This window comes from Salmo salar, chromosome 05, assembly GCF_965601325.2.
Source record: "Salmo salar chromosome 05, fSalSal1, whole genome shotgun sequence".
NCBI lineage: Eukaryota > Metazoa > Chordata > Actinopteri > Salmoniformes > Salmonidae > Salmo > Salmo salar.
The window spans coordinates 3,446,101-3,468,134 of NC_138295.1; the positions used below are offsets into that span (position 1 = coordinate 3,446,101).

A 22,034-nucleotide genomic window follows, 5' to 3' on the forward strand; every position below is an offset into this window, starting at 1 on the left:
ATTCAAGTGACGTTTATGAAAGTTGTTATAAACACTTATAAGAATAATTCATCATGATTGACTGCTGTATCCGTCCGCCACAGAAAACGTGGAAGAAAATATGGATGGTTCTCTACCCCCCTAGCGTTTTTGGCATCGGTCGAGTCGAATTTTACGACATCCTTGACGGAGGCCACACGTCCACCGGCTCCAAATCCAAGTCCGCCCAGAGTAGGAAGATTGTTCAGCTGTGTGACTGCCTCAGTGTTACCCTGGTCCCAGACGAGAGCTACCCTCCAGCTCTCCCTAACGATGGTATGGTGTTTTTAGTCCAGGACTAGGCTTAATCTGTCCATGAAACCGGTCCTTAATCTGTCCATTATATTGGTCCTTAATCTGTTAATATCAGTGTTTCCTAGAGTGTATACTCCCTGCAATCTGAGAAACAGTTGAACCCCTGATATAAGGCAGTTTAGTTGGTTTTAAATGTTGGTTTATTAAACTTATTGCCGCTTTAATTCTTTTTGTTTTTTTGTTTTCCTGAAATAAAATTGTTGATCTTTTGAACCAACGTCCTCCAGACTGTAGAGCGTTCGACCTGAACACGACACAGAGAAGATACATCCTGGCCTCAGAGAACTACCATGACTGGGTGGGGGCTCTCTGCCAACTAGCCTTCCAGGTAGGAGCCGTATGTGTTTTTAACCTTCCAGGAAGGAGCCGTATGTGTTTATAACCTTCCAGGAAGGGGCCGTATGTGTTTTTAACCTTCCAGGAAGGGGCCGTATGTGTTTTTAACCTTCCAGGAAGGGGCCGTATGTGTTTTTAACCTTCCAGGAAGGGGCCGTATGTGTTTATAACCTTCCAGGAAGGGGCCGTATGTGTTTTTAACCTTCCAGGAAGGGGCCGTGTGTGTTTATTATCTTCCAGGAAGGGGCCGTATGTGTTTTTAACCTTCCAGGAAGGGGCCGTATGTGTTTATAACCTTCCAGGAAGGGGCCGTATGTGTTTTTAACCTTCCATGTAGGGGCCGTATGTGTTTTTAACCTTCCAGGAAGGGGCCGTATGTGTTGTTAACCTTCCAGGAAGGGGCCGTATGTGTTTTTAACCTTCCAGGTACACAGGGAGGAGGGGACTATATAAATAGCCAGTATGACATTTATTTCTATTATATATATATATATATATATATATATTTTTTTTTTTAAATAAAAGGTGAATTGATTATGTATTCATAAGACAACATTAGAAGGGACTTGTATTCAGTGGCGGTTCTAGACCATTTCAACTGGGGGGGGGCAAGCTGGGGCCAGTTGTACTGTTAGAGGGGCCAAGTTACATTAGACGTTATTGTTGTCATATCGTTTTGCATGTGGTACCATACTGTTGTGTTCCATCCTAAAGCCGTCCCTCTAGAAAATGTGTGGGTTAAATTAGTGTTCCGCGTTGCCACTGTCTAATAACGGATGTAAATAATAAAAGAACGATAGCAAAAATTAGTTATGTAAAAATGATTTCATACTCCACATTTAGGGGTTGCCACAAGGGGGTTCAAAATTGTTGTCACAGGGGCACTGCCCCCCCCCCCCCCCCCCCCGAACCGCTAGTGCTGTATTCATAAGACACCATTAGAAGGGGCTTGTAGTGTTTGTCTCTCTGGTAACTCAGCCTGTAGCAAATGCGCCCTATTCCCTACAGGGCACCCTATTCCCTACAGGGCACCCTATTCCCTATAGGTCACCCTATTCCTTGTACTTCACTCATTTTGACCAGGACCCAATAGGGAGACATTTTGACCAGGACCCAATAGGGAGACATTTTGACCAGGACCCAATAGGGAGACATTTTGACCAGGACCCAATAGGGAGCCATTTTGACCAGGACCCAATAGGGAGCCATTTTGACCAGGACCCAATAGGGAGCCATTTTGACCAGGACCCAATAGGGAGACATTTTCAAGCAAACCCACTGGCAACAATGAGGAAGTAGTCTGGGTAACAACAGTTGGTCACCTCCTTACTTCTCCTTCTCTTTACTACTGCTTACACAAACCCTGTATCCCTCCCCTAGCTTCCTGTCACACCCTGTCTCCTTCCCCCGAGCTTCCTCTCAAACCCTGTCTCCCTCCCCCTAGCCTGTCTCCTCTCAAACCCTGTCTCCCTCCCCCTAGCCTGTCTCTCCTCCCCCTAGCCTGTCTCTCCTCCCCCTAGCCTGTCTCTCCTCCCCCTAGCCCGTCTCTCCTCCTCCTAGCCTGTCTCTCAAACCCCGTCTCTCCTCTCCCTAGCCTGTCTCTCCTCCCCCTAGCCTCCTCTCAAACCCCGTCTCTCCTCCCCCTAGCCTGTCTCTCCTCCCCCTAGCCTCCTCTCCTCCCCCGTCTCTCCTCCCCCTAGCCCGTCTCTCCTCCCCCTAGCCTGTCTCTCCTCTCCCTAGCCTGTCTCTCCTCCCCCTAGCCTCCTCTCAAACCCCGTCTCTCCTCCCCCTAGCCTGTCTCTCCTCCCCCTAGCCTCCTCTCAAACCTCGTCTCTCCTCCCCCTAGCCCGTCTCTCCTCCCCCTAGCCCGTCTCTCCTCTCCCTAGCCTGTCTCTCCTCCCCCTAGCCTCCTCTCCTCCCCCGTCTCTCCTCCCCCTAGCCTGTCTCTCCTCCCCCTAGCCTGTCTCTCCTCCCCCTAGCCTCCTCTCAAACCCCGTCTCTCCTCCCCCTAGCCCGTCTCTCCTCCCCCTAGCCTGTCTCTCCTCTCCCTAGCCTGTCTCTCCTCCCCTTAGCCTCCTCTCAAACCCCGTCTCTCCTCCCCCTAGCCTGTCTCTCCTCCCCGTAGCCTCCTCTCAAACCCCATCTCCCTCCCCCTAGCCGCCTCTCTAACAGTCATAAAACTAACTGGGCTCTTATACATCTAGGGTCATCTCCCCCCCTTTCCATGTAATCATATTGATTATGATTATAAAGAAAAACTGGTCGTAAATCAGAACGGTTACTCCTTATCGTGTGATCTAACCGCTTGACGAAGACTTCTGTGGAATCAGAACAATACTCTGTATGTCTGGGCTTCTCATTCATATATCTCAGCGTTATGTTTTAGCCCAACACTGCTGTTCTCTAGTATCATAAAACCCTCTGTTTGTTCTGCTGCAGAAAGAATCTGGACACACAGAGAGAGGAGAGAAGGAGAGAGGAGGTGGGGTGGGGATTCCCATGGAGGAGAATGAACTGTATGCTACCTGGAAGACAGGTACATAGAACACGCACGCACGCACGCACGCACGCACGCACACACACACACACACACACAGTATACACTATTTATACAGCAGTATGTGGGTTTAGCTATTTCAGCCACACCCGTTGCTGACAGGTGTATAAAATTGAGCACACCGCCATGCATTCTCCATAGACAAACATTGGCAATAGAATGGCCTTACTGAAGAGCTCAGTGACTTTCAACGTGGCACCGTCATAGGATGCCACCTTTCCAACAAGTCAGTTCATCAAATTTCTGCCCTGCTAGAGCTGCCCCCGGTCAACTGTAAGTGCTGTTATTGTGAAGTGGAAACATCTAGGAGCAACAACGGCTCAGCCGCAAAGTGGTAGGCAACACAAGCTCACAGAACGGGACCACCGAGTGCTGAAGCACGTAAAAATTGCCTGTCCTCGGTTGCAACACTCACTACAGAGTTTAAAACTGCCTCTGGAAGCAACATCAGCACAAGTACTGTTCCTTGGGAGCTTCATGAAATAGGTTTCCATGGCTGAGCATGCTAAGCGTCGGCTGGAGTGGTGTAAAGCTCGCTGTCATTGGACTCTGGAGCAGTGGAAACGCGTTCTCTGGAGTGATGAATCACGCTTCACCATCTGGCAGTCTGACAGATGAATCTGGGTTTGGCAGATGCCAGGAGAACCCTACCAGCCCCAATGCATAGTGCCAACTGTAAAGTTTGGTGGAGGAGGAATAATGGTCTGAGGCTGTTTTTCATGGTCCGGGCCCCTTAGTTCCAGTGAAGGGAAGTCTTAACGCTACAGCATGGTTTGTTGAGATCGGTGTGAAGGAACTTGACTGGCCTGCATAGAGCCCTGACCTCAACCCCATCGAACACCTTCGGGATGAATTGGAACTAGGGCTGTTGCAGTGACCGTATTACCGCCACACCCCGGATCGTTTAGTCACGGTAATTAGTCTTCTCCAAGCTCTGATGCTGCTGCTTGTCATTAGTAACCTACCAAACTAGCTAACTGCCTGGTACTCAACACTCTATTGTCCCTCTAATCACTTTGACATCAAAGCAAATGAAATCGAAAATCTAATCAAACACATCATGAGAGCCTATGAGCTCATGTTGCACAACATTTCTATAGGCTACGCAATTGCGGTAGAAAACAGAGTAATGGCCTCTAATAAAAAGAGGAGGATCCCGTCAGCTTTCTACAGGCTAGGCCTACTATATTTATTTCTCAACTTTCCTAATATTAAGCACATTGCTTATATTTACAACAGGAGTATAGCCTACCTGGCTGGCATGAAAATAAACCACGGGGAAAAGCGTCCTCCATTCGCTATTTAAGTGCATAGATGACATGTATTTTTTCCCGCTGCCCCTGTTTTGATACAGGTGCATGACAAATGGTCCATTCTAAATCAAAACAAATTTCACATATTATTTAGTATATGGAAAAACAATATTAAATCAAGAATAGTCTGATGGGGGACAATATTAGCCTGTCACTTGTGAATTATGTATTATCACTTGTGAATGGGTCCTGAGATCCTCAAAAGGTTCTACAGCTGCAACATCGAGAGCATCCTGACCGGTTGCATCACTTCCTGGTACGGCAATTGCTCGGCCTCTGACCGCAAGGCACTACAGAGGGTAGTGGGTACGGACCTGTACATCACTGGGGCTAAGCTTCCTGCCATCCAGGACCTCTACACCAGGCGGTGTCAGAGGAAGGCCCTAAAAATTGTCAAAGACCCCAGCCACCCCAGTCATAGACTGTTCTCTCTACTACCGCATGGCAAGCGGTACCGGAGTGCCAAGTCTAGGACAAAAAGGCTTCTCAATAGTTTTTACCCCCAAGCCATAAGACTCCTGAACAGGTAATCAAATGGCTACCTGGACTATTTGCATTGTGTGCCCTGTTTATCATATATGCATAGTCACTTTAACTATATATTCATGTACATACTACCTCAATTGGGCCGACCAACCAGTGCTCCCGCACATTGGCTAACCGGGCTATCTGCAATGTGTCCCTCCACCCACCACCCGCCAACCCCTCTTTTACGCAGTCACTTTAACCATATCTACAGTGAGGGACAAAAGTATTTGATCCCCTGCTGATTTTGTACGTTTGCCCACTGACAAAGAAATGATCAGTCTATAATTTTAATGGTAGGTTTATTTGAACAGTGAGAGACAGAATAACAACAACAAAAATCCAGAAAAACGCATGTCAAAAATGTTATAAATTGATTTGCATTTTAATGAGGGAAATAAGTATTTGACCCCCTCTCAATCAGAAAGATTTCTGGCTCCCAGGTGTCTTTTACACAGGTAACGAGCTGAGATTAGGAGCACACTCTTAAAGGGAGTGCTCCTAATCTCAGTTTGTTACCTGTATAAAAGACACCTGTCCACAGAAGCAATCAATCAATCAGATTCCAAACTCTCCACCATGGCCAAGACCAAAGAGCTCTCCAAGGATGTCAGGGACAAGATTGTAGACCTACACAAGGCTGGAATGGGCTACAAGACCCTCGCCAAGCAGCTTGGTGAGAAGGTGACAACAGTTGGTGCGATTATTTGCAAATGGAACAAACACAAAAGAACTGTCAATCTCCCTCGGCCTGGGGCTCCATGCAAGATCTCACCTCGTGGAGTTGCAATGATCATGAGAACGGTGAGGAATCAGCCCAGAACTACACGGGAGGATCTTGTCAATGATCTCAAGGCAGCTGGGACCATAGTCACCAAGAAAACAATTGGTAACACACTACGCCATGAAGGACTGAAATCCTGCAGCGCCCGCAAGGTCCCCCTGCTCAAGAAAGCACATATACATGCCCGTCTGAAGTTTGCCAATGAACATCTGAATGATTCAGAGGACAACTGGGTGAAAGTGTTGTGGTCAGATGAGACCAAAAAGGAGCTCTTTGGCGTCAACTCAACTCGCCGTGTTTGGAGGAAGAGGAATGCTGCCTATGACCCCAAGAACACCATCCCCACCGTCAAACATGGAGGTGGAAACATTATGCTTTGGGGGTGTTTTTCTGCTAAGGGGACAGGACAACTTCACCGCATCAAAGGGACGATGGACGGGGCCTTTTGAGTAAATCTTGGGTGAGAACCTCCTTCCCTCAGCCAGGGCATTGAAAATGGGTCGTGGATGGGTATTCCAGCATGACAATGACCCAAAACACATGGCCAAGGCAACATTAAGGTCCTGGAGTGGCCTAGCCAGTCTCCAGACCTTAATCCCATAGAAAATCTGTGGAGGGAGCTGAAGGTTCGAGTTGCCAAACGTCAGCCTCAACCTTAATGACTTGGAGAAGATCTGCAAAGAGGAGTGGGACAAAATCCCTCCTGAGATGTGTGCAAACCTGGTGGCCAACTACAAGAAACGTCTGACCTCTGTGATTGCCAACAAGGGTTTTGCCACCAAGTACTAAGTCATGTTTTGCAGAGGGGTCAAATACTTATTTCCCTCATTAAAATGCAAATCATTTTATAACATTTTTGACATGCGTTTTTCTGGATTTTTTTGTTGTTATTCTGTCTCTCACTGTTCAAATAAACCTACCATTAAAATTATAGACTGATCATTTCTTTGTCAGTGGGCAAACGTACAATATCAGCAGGGGATCAAATACTTTTTTCCCTCACTGTAAACTTTGATTTGATTTGAATGATGCCCATCATAAGAAACAATGCCTTTTTTTTGCCACTTGTTCGAACCGTAGTCTCACACCTCATGTAGCCTAGCCCATAGGCCTGTATGTTTTAATAAGGTTAGTATCACCCTTCATGTAGCCTAGCCCATAGTCCTATATGTTTTAATAAGGTTAGTAGCCCATAGTCCTATATGTTTTAATAAGGTTAGTAGCCCATAGTCCTATATGTTTTAATAAGGTTAGTAGCCCATAGTCCTATATGTTTTAATAAGGTTAGTAGCCCATAGTCCTATATGTTTTAATAAGGTTAGTAGCCCATAGTCCTATATGTTTTAATAAGGTTAGTATCACCCCTCATGTATCCTAGCCCATAGTCCTATATGTTTTAATAAGGTTAGTATCACCCCTCATGTATCCTAGCCCATAGTCTTATATGTTTTAATAATGTTTGTATCACAACTAAAGTGGCTAAATAACCAATTAAAATGAAGCACATTAATCTGCTTTACAACGGGTGTAGATCCTAACTGACATATATAAGCAGCGTGAGTTTCAACTTTGGGGAAGATAATTTTCACCATAAAAATGCTCCTTTATAATAAAAGCATTACATGTATAATTGCATTTGTGGTCGCTGTTGATAATGGTGTTTTCATAACCCCTTTAGTGGTCGCTGTTGATAATGGTGTTGATAATGGTGTTTTCATTACCCCTTTAGTGTGTCGCTGTTGATAATGGTGTATTCATAACCCCTTTAGTGGGTCGCTGTTGATAATGGTGTTTTCATAACCCCTTGAGTGGTTGCTGTTGATAATGGTGTTTTCATAACCCCTTTAGTGGTTGCTGTTGATAATGGTGTTTTCATAACCCCTTGAGTGGTTGCTGTTGATAATGGTGTATTCATAACCCCTTTAGTGGGCCGCTGTTGATAATGGTGTTTTCATTACCTCTTTAGTGGTCGCTGTTGATAATGGTGTTTTCATAACCCCTTGAGTGGTCGCTGTTGATAATGGTGTTTTCATAACCCCTTTAGTGGTTGCTGTTGATAATGGTGTTTTCATAACCCCTTTAGTGGTCACTGTCGCTAATGGTGTTGATAATGGTGTTTTCATAACCCCTTGAGTGGGTCGCTGTTGATAATGGTGTTTTCATAACCCCTTTAGTGGTTGCTGTTGATAATGGTGTTTTCATTACCCCTTTAGTGGGTCGCTGTTGATAATGGTGTTTTCATAACCCCTTTAGGGTGCTGTTGATAATGGTGTTGATAATGGTGTTTTCCATAACCCCTTTAGTGGGTCGCTGTTGATAATGGTGGTTTCATAACCCCTTTAGTGGGTCGCTGTTGATAATGGTGGTTTCATTACCCCTTTAGCGGTAGCTGTTGATAATGGTGTTTTCATAACCCCTTTAGCGGTAGCTGTTGATAATGGTGTTTTCATAACCCCTTTAGCGGTCGCTGTTGATAATGGTGTTTTCATAACCCCTTTAGCGGTAGCTGTTGATAATGGTGTTTTCATAACCCCTTGAGTGATCGCTGTTGATAATGGTGTTTTCATAACCCCTTTAGTGGTCACTGTTGATAATGGTGTTGATAATGGTGTTTTCATTACCCCTTTAGTGGTCACTGTTGATAATGGTGTTTTCATAACCCCTTTAGTGGTCACTGTTGATAATGGTGTTGATAATGGTGTTTTCATTACCCCTTTAGTGTGTCGCTGTTGATAATGGTGTTTTCATAACCCCTTTAGGGGTAGCTGTTGATAATGGTGTTTTCATAACCCCTTGAGTGATCGCTGTTGATAATGGTGTTTTCATAACCCCTTTAGCGGTAGCTGTTGATAATGGTGTTTTCATAACCCCTTGAGTGATCGCTGTTGATAATGGTGTTTTCATAACCCCTTTAGTGGTCACTGTTGATAATGGTGTTGATAATGGTGTTTTCATAACCCCTTTAGTGGTCACTGTTGATAATGGTGTTGATAATGGTGTTTTCATAACCCCTTTAGGGTGCTGTTGATAATGGTGTTTTCATAACCCCTTTAGCGGTCGCTGTTGATAATGGTGTTTTCTCGTTAATGGAACGTTCAGTTTACAACCTCCTACCATGTGCACATTGTTGCGTTTATAATGTGAAGAAATAACCTAATAGTTTATCAACATTTTAAGCTAAATGTTCTGATTTGTTACGTCAGGTCATTGCTTATAATTTTTTAATTTTTTTTATGCTCGTGGTTGTATTAATTTGAGGTGTATCGCATCCTACAACTGTCCCAAACGGTTTGGAATATTTATTTCTAGCACAGAATAGAATAGGTCGGTTTTTGTACTATGGAGGATAGTAGATTGACATAGGCTGGTGCTTTTGCTGTTCGTTAGGCTTACTCATCTTGTTGGCTGACGAAAAGTAAATGTGGACAGTTCTTCTAATATCTTAAACTATGAGGAACTGGACAAGGACGCACGCAGATGCATCCTGGATGTGTCCGTTTGAACTTGCAGCCGTTGAGAAAGACCCGATCGTGACGGAGAGCCGTTTCGGGGATTGCGCAGCACACTCCGGTAAAAGGGCGCAATGCAGCACTCCGTCCGCGAAAGGCATGGATTTTTTTTTTTAAAAGGGGGGGATGCCGCTGTGAAATTCGAGGCATTATCAAGTGCTTGTCAAATTGTGAATGAGAGACTATTGGAGTGTGTACGTCAAGACGTCATGACTTTAAAGCGCCTTTTTTCAAATCATCATTATAGTCTCATCATGCAGCCTTATAATGTATTAAACATCTAAACATACAGCCCAACGTCTGTAGAACAACTAAAGTTACATTAATAACTCTACATTAAGCATCTAGGAGGACCTGTTTCATTGTTAACCGCTCAACACAGAATAGCTGGGACCTGCTAAATGAACTAGTGTCGCCCACAGCCACATCAGGACCTGCTAAATGAACTAGTGTCGCCCCACAGCCACATCAGGACCTGCTAAATGAACTAGTGTAGCCCACAGCCACATCAGGACCTGCTAAATGAACTAGTGTAGCCCCACAGCCACATCAGGACCTGCTAAATGAACTAGTGTAGCCCCACAGCCACATCAGGACCTGCTAAATGAACTAGTGTCGCCCACAGCCACATCAGGACCTGCTAAATGAACTAGTGTAGCCCACAGCCACATCAGGACCTGCTAAATGAACTAGTGTCGCCCCACAGCCACATCAGGACCTGCTAAATGAACTAGTGTAGCCCACAGCCACATCAGGACCTGCTAAATGAACTAGTGTAGCCCACAGCCACATCAGGACCTGCTAAATGAACTAGTGTAGCCCACAGCCACATCAGGACCTGCTAAATGAACTAGTGTAGTCCACAGCCACATCAGGACCTGCTAAATGAACTAGTGTCGCCCCACAGCCACATCAGGACCTGCTAAATGAACTAGTGTAGCCCACAGCCACATCAGGACCTGCTAAATGAACTAGTGTAGCCCACAGCCACATCAGGACCTGCTAAATGAACTAGTGTCGCCCCACAGCCACATCAGGACCTGCTAAATGAACTAGTGTAGCCCACAGCCACATCAGGACCTGCTAAATGAACTAGTGTAGCCCACAGCCACATCAGGACCTGCTAAATGAACTAGTGTAGCCCACAGCCACACCAGGACCTGCTAAATGAACTAGTGTAGCCCACAGCCACATCAGGACCTGCTAAATGAACTAGTGTCGCCCACAGCCACATCAGGGCCTGCTAAATGAACTAGTGTAGCCCACAGCCACATCAGGACCTGCTAAATGAACTAGTGTAGCCCACAGCCACATCAGGACCTGCTAAATGAACTAGTGTAGCCCCACAGCCACATCAGGAGCTGCTAAATGAACTAGTGTAGCCCACAGCCACATCAGGACCTGCTAAATGAACTAGTGTAGCCCACAGCCACATCAGGACCTGCTAAATGAACTAGTGTCGCCCCACAGCCACATCAGGACCTGCTAAATGAACTAGTGTAGCCCACAGCCACATCAGGACCTGCTAAATGAACTAGTGTAGCCCCACAGCCACATCAGGACCTGCTAAATGAACTAGTGTAGCCCACAGCCATATGGCACAGCCACATCAGGACCTGCTAAATGAACTAGTGTCGCCCCACAGCCACATCAGGACCTGCTAAATGAACTAGTGTAGCCCACAGCCACATCAGGACCTGCTAAATTAACTAGTGTCGCCCACAGCCATATGGCACAGCCACATCAGGACCTGCTAAATGAACTAGTGTAGCCCCACAGCCACATCAGGACCTGCTAAATGAATTAGTGTAGCCCACAGCCACATCAGGACCTGCTAAATGAACTAGTGTAGCCCACAGCCACATCAGGGCCTGCTAAATGAACTAGTGTAGCCCACAGCCACATCAGGACCTGCTAAATGAACTAGTGTAGCCCCACAGCCACATCAGGACCTGCTAAATGAACTAGTGTAGCCCCACAGCCACATCAGGACCTGCTAAATGAACTAGTGTAGCCCCACAGCCACATCAGGACCTGCTAAATGAACTAGTGTAGCCCACAGCCACATCAGGACCTGCTAAATGAACTAGTGTAGCCCACAGCCACATCAGGACCTGCTAAATGAACTAGTGTCACCCACAGCCATATGGCACAGCCACATCAGGACCTGCTAAATTAACTAGTGTAGCCCACAGCCATATGGCACAGCCACATCAGGACCTGCTAAATGAACTAGTGTAGCCCCACAGCCACATCAGGACCTGCTAAATGAACTAGTGTCACCCACAGCCACATCAGGACCTGCTAAATGAACTAGTGTAGCCCCACAGCCACATCAGGACCTGCTAAATGAACTAGTGTAGCCCCACAGCCACATCAGGACCTGCTAAATGAACTAGTGTAGCCCACAGCCACATCAGGACCTGCTAAATGAACTAGTGTAGCCCACAGCCACATCAGGACCTGCTAAATGAACTAGTGTAGCCCACAGCCACATCAGGACCTGCTAAATGAACTAGTGTAGCCCACAGCCACATCAGGACCTGCTAAATGAACTAGTGTAGCCCCACAGCCACATCAGGACCTGCTAAATGAACTAGTGTAGCCCACAGCCACATCAGGACCTGCTAAATGAACTAGTGTAGCCCACAGCCACATCAGGACCTGCTAAATGAACTAGTGTAGCCCACAGCCACATCAGGACCTGCTAAATGAACTAGTGTAGTCCACAGCCACATCAGGACCTGCTAAATGAACTAGTGTAGCCCCACAGCCACATCAGGACCTGCTAAATGAACTAGTGTAGCCCCACAGCCACATCAGGACCTGCTAAATGAACTAGTGTAGTCCACAGCCACATCAGGACCTGCTAAATGAACTAGTGTAGCCCACAGCCACATCAGAACCTGCTAAATGAACTAGTGTCGCCCACAGCCACATCAGGACCTGCTAAATGAACTAGTGTCGCCCACAGCCACATCAGGACCTGCTAAATGAACTAGTGTAGTCCACAGCCACATCAGGACCTGCTAAATGAACTAGTGTCGCCCCACAGCCACATCAGGACCTGCTAAATGAACTAGTGTCGCCCACAGCCACATCAGGACCTGCTAAATGAACTAGTGTAGTCCACAGCCATATGGCACAGCCACATCAGGACCTGCTAAATGAACTAGTGTAGCCCACAGCCACATCAGGACCTGCTAAATTAACTAGTGTAGCCCACAGCCACATCAGGACCTGCTAAATGAACTAGTGTAGCCCACAGCCACATCAGGACCTGCTAAATGAACTAGTGTCACCCACAGCCATATGGCACAGCCACATCAGGACCTGCTAAATTAACTAGTGTAGCCCACAGCCATATGGCACAGCCACATCAGGACCTGCTAAATGAACTAGTGTAGCCCCACAGCCACATCAGGACCTGCTAAATGAACTAGTGTCACCCACAGCCACATCAGGACCTGCTAAATGAACTAGTGTAGCCCCACAGCCACAGCAGGACCTGCTAAATGAACTAGTGTAGCCCCACAGCCACATCAGGACCTGCTAAATGAACTAGTGTAGCCCACAGCCACATCAGGACCTGCTAAATGAACTAGTGTAGCCCACAGCCACATCAGGACCTGCTAAATGAACTAGTGTAGCCCACAGCCACATCAGGACCTGCTAAATGAACTAGTGTAGCCCACAGCCACATCAGGACCTGCTAAATGAACTAGTGTAGCCCCACAGCCACATCAGGACCTGCTAAATGAACTAGTGTAGCCCACAGCCACATCAGGACCTGCTAAATGAACTAGTGTAGCCCACAGCCACATCAGGACCTGCTAAATGAACTAGTGTAGCCCACAGCCACATCAGGACCTGCTAAATGAACTAGTGTAGTCCACAGCCACATCAGGACCTGCTAAATGAACTAGTGTAGCCCCACAGCCACATCAGGACCTGCTAAATGAACTAGTGTAGCCCCACAGCCACATCAGGACCTGCTAAATGAACTAGTGTAGTCCACAGCCACATCAGGACCTGCTAAATGAACTAGTGTAGCCCACAGCCACATCAGAACCTGCTAAATGAACTAGTGTCGCCCACAGCCACATCAGGACCTGCTAAATGAACTAGTGTCGCCCCACAGCCACATCAGGACCTGCTAAATGAACTAGTGTCGCCCACAGCCACATCAGGACCTGCTAAATGAACTAGTGTAGTCCACAGCCATATGGCACAGCCACATCAGGACCTGCTAAATGAACTAGTGTAGCCCACAGCCACATCAGGACCTGCTAAATGAACTAGTGTCGCCCACAGCCACATCAGGACCTGCTAAATTAACTAGTGTCGCCCACAGCCATATGGCACAGCCACATCAGGACCTGCTAAATGAACTAGTGTAGCCCCACAGCCACATCAGGACCTGCTAAATGAATTAGTGTAGCCCACAGCCACATCAGGACCTGCTAAATGAACTAGTGTCGCCCCACAGCCACATCAGGACCTGCTAAATGAACTAGTGTAGCCCACAGCCACATCAGGACCTGCTAAATGAACTAGTGTAGCCCCACAGCCACATCAGGACCTGCTAAATGAACTAGTGTAGCCCCACAGCCACATCAGGACCTGCTGAATGAACTAGTGTAGCCCCACAGCCACATCAGGACCTGCTAAATGAACTAGTGTAGCCCACAGCCACATCAGGACCTGCTAAATGAACTAGTGTAGCCCACAGCCACATCAGGACCTGCTAAATGAACTAGTGTAGCCCACAGCCACATCAGGACCTGCTAAATGAACTAGTGTAGCCCACAGCCACATCAGGACCTGCTAAATGAACTAGTGTAGCCCCACAGCCACATCAGGACCTGCTAAATGAACTAGTGTAGCCCACAGCCACATCAGGACCTGCTAAATGAACTAGTGTAGCCCACAGCCACATCAGGACCTGCTAAATGAACTAGTGTAGCCCACAGCCACATCAGGACCTGCTAAATGAACTAGTGTAGTCCACAGCCACATCAGGACCTGCTAAATGAACTAGTGTAGCCCCACAGCCACATCAGGACCTGCTAAATGAACTAGTGTAGCCCCACAGCCACATCAGGACCTGCTAAATGAACTAGTGTAGTCCACAGCCACATCAGGACCTGCTAAATGAACTAGTGTAGCCCACAGCCACATCAGAACCTGCTAAATGAACTAGTGTCGCCCACAGCCACATCAGGACCTGCTAAATGAACTAGTGTCGCCCACAGCCACATCAGGACCTGCTAAATGAACTAGTGTAGTCCACAGCCACATCAGGACCTGCTAAATGAACTAGTGTCGCCCCACAGCCACATCAGGACCTGCTAAATGAACTAGTGTCGCCCACAGCCACATCAGGACCTGCTAAATGAACTAGTGTAGTCCACAGCCATATGGCACAGCCACATCAGGACCTGCTAAATGAACTAGTGTAGCCCACAGCCACATCAGGACCTGCTAAATTAACTAGTGTAGCCCACAGCCACATCAGGACCTGCTAAATGAACTAGTGTAGCCCACAGCCACATCAGGACCTGCTAAATGAACTAGTGTCACCCACAGCCATATGGCACAGCCACATCAGGACCTGCTAAATTAACTAGTGTAGCCCACAGCCATATGGCACAGCCACATCAGGACCTGCTAAATGAACTAGTGTAGCCCCACAGCCACATCAGGACCTGCTAAATGAACTAGTGTCACCCACAGCCACATCAGGACCTGCTAAATGAACTAGTGTAGCCCCACAGCCACAGCAGGACCTGCTAAATGAACTAGTGTAGCCCCACAGCCACATCAGGACCTGCTAAATGAACTAGTGTAGCCCACAGCCACATCAGGACCTGCTAAATGAACTAGTGTAGCCCACAGCCACATCAGGACCTGCTAAATGAACTAGTGTAGCCCACAGCCACATCAGGACCTGCTAAATGAACTAGTGTAGCCCACAGCCACATCAGGACCTGCTAAATGAACTAGTGTAGCCCCACAGCCACATCAGGACCTGCTAAATGAACTAGTGTAGCCCACAGCCACATCAGGACCTGCTAAATGAACTAGTGTAGCCCACAGCCACATCAGGACCTGCTAAATGAACTAGTGTAGCCCACAGCCACATCAGGACCTGCTAAATGAACTAGTGTAGTCCACAGCCACATCAGGACCTGCTAAATGAACTAGTGTAGCCCCACAGCCACATCAGGACCTGCTAAATGAACTAGTGTAGCCCCACAGCCACATCAGGACCTGCTAAATGAACTAGTGTAGTCCACAGCCACATCAGGACCTGCTAAATGAACTAGTGTAGCCCACAGCCACATCAGAACCTGCTAAATGAACTAGTGTCGCCCACAGCCACATCAGGACCTGCTAAATGAACTAGTGTCGCCCACAGCCACATCAGGACCTGCTAAATGAACTAGTGTAGTCCACAGCCACATCAGGACCTGCTAAATGAACTAGTGTCGCCCCACAGCCACATCAGGACCTGCTAAATGAACTAGTGTCGCCCACAGCCACATCAGGACCTGCTAAATGAACTAGTGTAGTCCACAGCCATATGGCACAGCCACATCAGGACCTGCTAAATGAACTAGTGTAGCCCACAGCCACATCAGGACCTGCTAAATGAACTAGTGTCGCCCACAGCCACATCAGGACCTGCTAAATTAACTAGTGTCGCCCACAGCCATATGGCACAGCCACATCAGGACCTGCTAAATGAACTAGTGTAGCCCCACAGCCACATCAGGACCTGCTAAATGAATTAGTGTAGCCCACAGCCACATCAGGACCTGCTAAATGAACTAGTGTCGCCCCACAGCCACATCAGGACCTGCTAAATGAACTAGTGTAGCCCACAGCCACATCAGGACCTGCTAAATGAACTAGTGTAGCCCCACAGCCACATCAGGACCTGCTAAATGAACTAGTGTAGCCCCACAGCCACATCAGGACCTGCTAAATTAACTAGTGTAGCCCACAGCCACATCAGGACCTGCTAAATGAACTAGTGTAGCCCACAGCCACATCAGGACCTGCTAAATGAACTAGTGTCACCCACAGCCATATGGCACAGCCACATCAGGACCTGCTAAATTAACTAGTGTAGCCCACAGCTATATGGCACAGCCACATCAGGACCTGCTAAATGAATGAGTGTAGCCCCACAGCCACATCAGGACCTGCTAAATGAACTAGTGTCACCCACAGCCACATCAGGACCTGCTAAATGAACTAGTGTAGCCCCACAGCCACATCAGGACCTGCTAAATGAACTAGTGTAGCCCCACAGCCACATCAGGACCTGCTAAATGAACTAGTGTAGCCCATAGCCACATCAGGACCTGCTAAATGAACTAGTGTAGCCCCACAGCCACATCAGGACCTGCTAAATGAACTAGTGTAGCCCACAGCCACATCAGGACCTGCTAAATGAACTAGTGTAGCCCCACAGCCACATCAGGACCTGCTAAATGAACTAGTGTAGCCCCACAGCCACATCAGGACCTGCTAAATGAACTAGTGTAGCCCCACAGCCACATCAGGACCTGCTAAATGAACTAGTGTAGTCCACAGCCACATCAGGACCTGCTAAATGAACTAGTGTAGCCCACAGCCACATCAGAACCTGCTAAATGAACTAGTGTCGCCCACAGCCACATCAGGACCTGCTAAATGAACTAGTGTCGCCCACAGCCACATCAGGACCTGCTAAATGAACTAGTGTAGTCCACAGCCACATCAGGACCTGCTAAATGAACTAGTGTCGCCCCACAGCCACATCAGGACCTGCTAAATGAACTAGTGTCACCCACAGCCACATCAGGACCTGCTAAATGAACTAGTGTAGTCCACAGCCACATCAGGACCTGCTAAATGAACTAGTGTAGCCCCACAGCCACATCAGGACCTGCTAAATGAACTAGTGTAGCCCACAGCCACATCAGGACCTGCTAAATGAACTAGTGTAGCCCCACAGCCACATCAGGACCTGCTAAATGAACTAGTGTAGCCCACAGCCACATCAGGACCTGCTAAATGAACTAGTGTAGCCCCACAGCCACATCAGGACGTGCTAAATGAACTAGTGTCGCCCACAGCGACATCAGGACCTGCTAAATGAACTAGTGTCGCCCACAGCCATATCAGGACCTGCTAAATGAACTAGTGTAGCCCACAGCCATATGGCACAGCCACATCAGGACCTGCTAAATGAACTAGTGTAGTCCACAGCCATATGGCACAGCCACATCAGGACCTGCTAAATGAACTAGTGTAGCCCACAGCCTCATCAGGACCTGCTAAATGAACTAGTGTAGCCCACAGCCATATGGCACAGCCACATCAGGACCTGCTAAATGAACTAGTGTAGCCCACAGCCACATCAGGACCTGCTAAATGAACTTGTGTAGCCCACAGCCACATCAGGACCTGCTAAATGAACTAGTGTAGTCCACAGCCACATCAGGACCTGCTAAATGAACTAGTGTAGTCCACAGCCACATCAGGACCTGCTAAATGAACTAGTGTAGCCAACAGCCACATCAGGACCTGCTAAATGAACTAGTTTAGCCCACAGCAACATCAGGACCTGCTAAATGAACTAGTGTAGCCCCACAGCCACATCAGGACCTGCTAAATGAACTGGTGTCGCCCCACAGCCACATCAGGACCTGCTAAATGAACTAGTGTAGCCCACAGCCACATCAGGACCTGCTAAATGAACTAGTGTAGCCCACAGCCATATGGCACAGCCACATCAGGACCTGCTAAATGAACTAGTGTAGCCCACAGCCACATCAGGACCTGCTAAATGAACTAGTGTCGCCCACAGCCACATCAGGACCTGCTAAATGAACTAGTGTAGCCCACAGCCACATCAGGACCTGCTAAATTAACTAGTGTCGCCCACAGCCACATCAGGACCTGATAAATGAACTAGTGTAGCCCACAGCCACATCAGGACCTGCTAAATGAACTAGTGTAGCCCCACAGCCACATCAGGACCTGCTAAATGAACTAGTGTAGCCCACAGCCACATCAGGACCTGATAAATGAACTAGTGTAGCCCACAGCCACATCAGGACCTGCTAAATGAACTAGTGTAGCTCCACAGCCACATCAGGGCCTGCTAAATGAACTAGTGTAGCCCACAGCCACATCAGGACCTGCTAAATGAACTAGTGTAGTCCACAGCCACATCAGGACCTGCTAAATGAACTAGTGTCGCCCCACAGCCACATCAGGACCTGCTAAATGAACTAGTGTCGCCCACAGCCATATGGCACAGCCACATCAGGACCTGCTAAATGAACTAGTGTAGCCCACAGCCATATGGCACAGCCACATCAGGACCTGCTAAATGAACTAGTGTCGCCCACAGCCACATCAGGACCTGCTAAATGAACTAGTGTAGTCCACAGCCACATCAGGACCTGCTAAATTAACTAGTGTAGTCCACAGCCATATGGCACAGCCACATCAGGACCTGCTAAATGAACTAGTGTAGCCCACAGCCATATGGCACAGCCAGATCAGGACCTGCTAAATTAACTAGTGTCGCCCCACAGCCACATCAGGACCTGATAAATGAACTAGTGTAGCCCACAGCCACATCAGGACCTGCTAAATGAACTAGTGTAGCCCCACAGCCACATCAGGACCTGCTAAATGAACTAGTGTAGCCCACAGCCACATCAGGACCTGATAAATGAACTAGTGTAGCCCACAGCCACATCAGGACCTGCTAAATGAACTAGTGTAGCCCCACAGCCACATCAGGGCCTGCTAAATGAACTAGTGTAGCCCACAGCCACATCAGGACCTGCTAAATGAACTAGTGTAGTCCACAGCCACATCAGGACCTGCTAAATGAACTAGTGTTGCCCCACAGCCACATCAGGACCTGCTAAATGAACTAGTGTCGCCCACAGCCATATGGCACAGCCACATCAGGACCTGCTAAATGAACTAGTGTAGCCCACAGCCATATGGCACAGCCACATCAGGACCTGCTAAATGAACTAGTGTCGCCCACAGCCACATCAGGACCTGCTAAATGAACTAGTGTAGTCCACAGCCACATCAGGACCTGCTAAATTAACTAGTGTAGTCCACAGCCATATGGCACAGCCACATCAGGACCTGCTAAATGAACTAGTGTAGCCCACAGCCATATGGCACAGCCAGATCAGGACCTGCTAAATGAACTAGTGTCGCCCCACAGCCACATCAGGACCTGCTAAATGAACTAGTGTAGCCCACAGCCATATGGCACAGCCACATCAGGACCTAACATAAGGAGATCTCAGCAGATATAGCAGCAAAGGGGGGACCAACTCCATATTAATGCCCATGATTTTAGAATGAGATGTTGAACGAGCAGGTGTCCACATCCTGTTGGTCGTGTAGTGTAGATACAGTACATCTTGGCAATGCTTTCCAGAGCCTCCCCGCTACTGTTACTATGTGTTGTTATCACAGTAATCTGTACTGTAAGCGCTGAGTGTTTCGAAACAGGACACAGTATGGCCCAATGGAACAGAGAAGGATGAGACTGCTATTTTAGAAGAACTAACGCACAATGAAAAGGCCTTGTAAAACATTTTTAAAAAGAATGCATGATGAATAAATGATGGACGTTTTCTAGGGACCTTTCAAATCAAATCAAATTTTATTGGTCACATACACATGGTTAGCAGATGTTAATGCGAGTGTAGCGAAATGCTTGTGCTTCTAGTTCCAATCTAACAATTCCACAACAACTACCTAATACACACAAATCTAAAGGGGTGAATGAGAATACAATGGCTTGCGAAAGTATTCACCCCCCTTGGCAATTTTCCTATTTTGTTGCCTTACAAACTGGAATTAAAATTTATTTTTGGGTGGGTTTGTATCATTTGATTTACACAACATGCCTACCACTTTGAAGATGCAAAATATATTTTTTATTGTTAAACAAACAAGAAATAAGACACAAAAAACTGAACTTGAGCATGCATAACTATTCACCCCCCCAAAGTCAATACTTTGTAGACCCACCTTTTGCAAAATGTACAGCTGCAAGTCTCTTGGGGTATGTCTCTATAAGCTTGGCACATCTAGCCACTGGGATTTTTGCCCATTCTTCAAGGCAAAACTGCTCCAGCTCCTTCAAGTTGGATGGGTTCCGCTGGTGTACAGCAATCTTTAAGTCATACCACAGATACTCAATTGGATTGAGGTCTGGGCTTTGACTAGGCCATTCCAAGACATTTAAATGTTTCCCCTTAAACCACTCGAGTGTAGCTTTAGCAGCATGCTTATGGTCATTGTCCTGCTGGAAGGTGAACCTCTGTCCCAGTCTCAAATCTCTGGAAGACTGAGACAGGTTTCCCTCAAGAATTTCTCTGTATTTAGTGCCATCCATCATTCCTTCAATTAAGACCAGTTTCCCAGTCCCTGCCGATGAAAAACATCCCTACAGCATGATGCTGCTACCACCATGCTTCACTGTGGGGTGATGAGAGGTGTTGGGTTTGCGCCAGACATAGCGTTTTCCTTGATGACCAAAAAGCAAAATTTTAGTCTCATCGGACCAGAGTACCTTCTTCCATATGTTTGTGGAGTCTAACACATGCCTTTTGGCGAACACCAAATGTGTTTGCTTATTTTTTTCTTTAAGCAATGGCTTTTTTTGTAGCCACTCTTCCGTAAAGCCCAGCTCTGATGGAGTGTACGGCTTAAAGTGGTCCTATGGACAGATACTCCAATCTCCGCTGTGGAGCTTTGCAGCTCCTTCAGGGTTATCTTTGGTCTCTTTGTTGCCTCTCCGATTAATGCCCTCCTTGCCTGGTCTGTGAGTTTTGGTGGGTGGCCCTCTCTTGGCAGGTTTGTTGTGGTGCCATATTCTTTCAATTTTTTAATAATGGATTTAATGGTGCTCCGTGGGATGTTCAAAGTTTCAGATATTTTTTTATAACCCAACCCTGATCTGTACTTCTCCACGACTTTGTCCCTGACCTGTTTGGAGAGCTCCTTGGTCTTCATGGTGCCGCTTGCTTGGTGGTGCGGCTTGCTTGGCGTTGTTGCAGACTCTGGGGCCTTTCAGAACAGGCGTATATATACTGAGATCATGTGACACTTAGATTAAACACAGGTGGACTTTATTTAACTAATTATGTGACTTCTGAAGGTAATTGGTTGCACCAGATCTCATTTATGGATGTCATAACAAAGGGTTGTGAATACATATGTACGCACCACTTTTCTGTTTGTAATATTATTTTTTTTAAACAAGTTCTTTTTTTCATTTCACTTCACCAATTTGGACTATTTTAACGAGGTGGGACAAAGTCATTGTTTTACAAGCCACAAGTAAGTCTCAAGTCTTAGCACTCAAGTCCCAAGTCAAGACAGGCAAGTCCGAGTCAAGTCTCAAGTCAAGACCGTCAAGTCTCAAGTCCTAAACTTTGAGTTTCGAGTCCTAAACAAGTCATAATGTGCTCTTCACCAAATGTAATACCATTTCATATTTTTAACAAGAGTAACAGTTAGTATATTACATTTACGCAAATCATGAATACTTAAAAAAAAAAATCTATATATTTATTACTTTCCAAATAAACGTTATATTTCCATGGAAATGAGAAAGACCTCTCTCTCTC

At 47.0% G+C, this 22,034-nt stretch overlaps 1 protein-coding gene across 1 annotated transcript in view; it reads left to right on the plus strand.

Moving 5' to 3' along the window:
• The window catches only part of dok3 (docking protein 3), a 32,334-nt gene that overhangs the window by 727 nt on the left and 9,573 nt on the right, over positions 1-22,034 (plus strand). Inside the window, exons 2-4 of the mRNA XM_045717817.2 lie at positions 84-294; positions 561-661; positions 3,109-3,205. Coding sequence (XP_045573773.1) covers positions 84-294; positions 561-661; positions 3,109-3,205 — 409 coding nt within the window. The remainder of the gene's footprint in view (positions 1-83; positions 295-560; positions 662-3,108; positions 3,206-22,034) is intronic.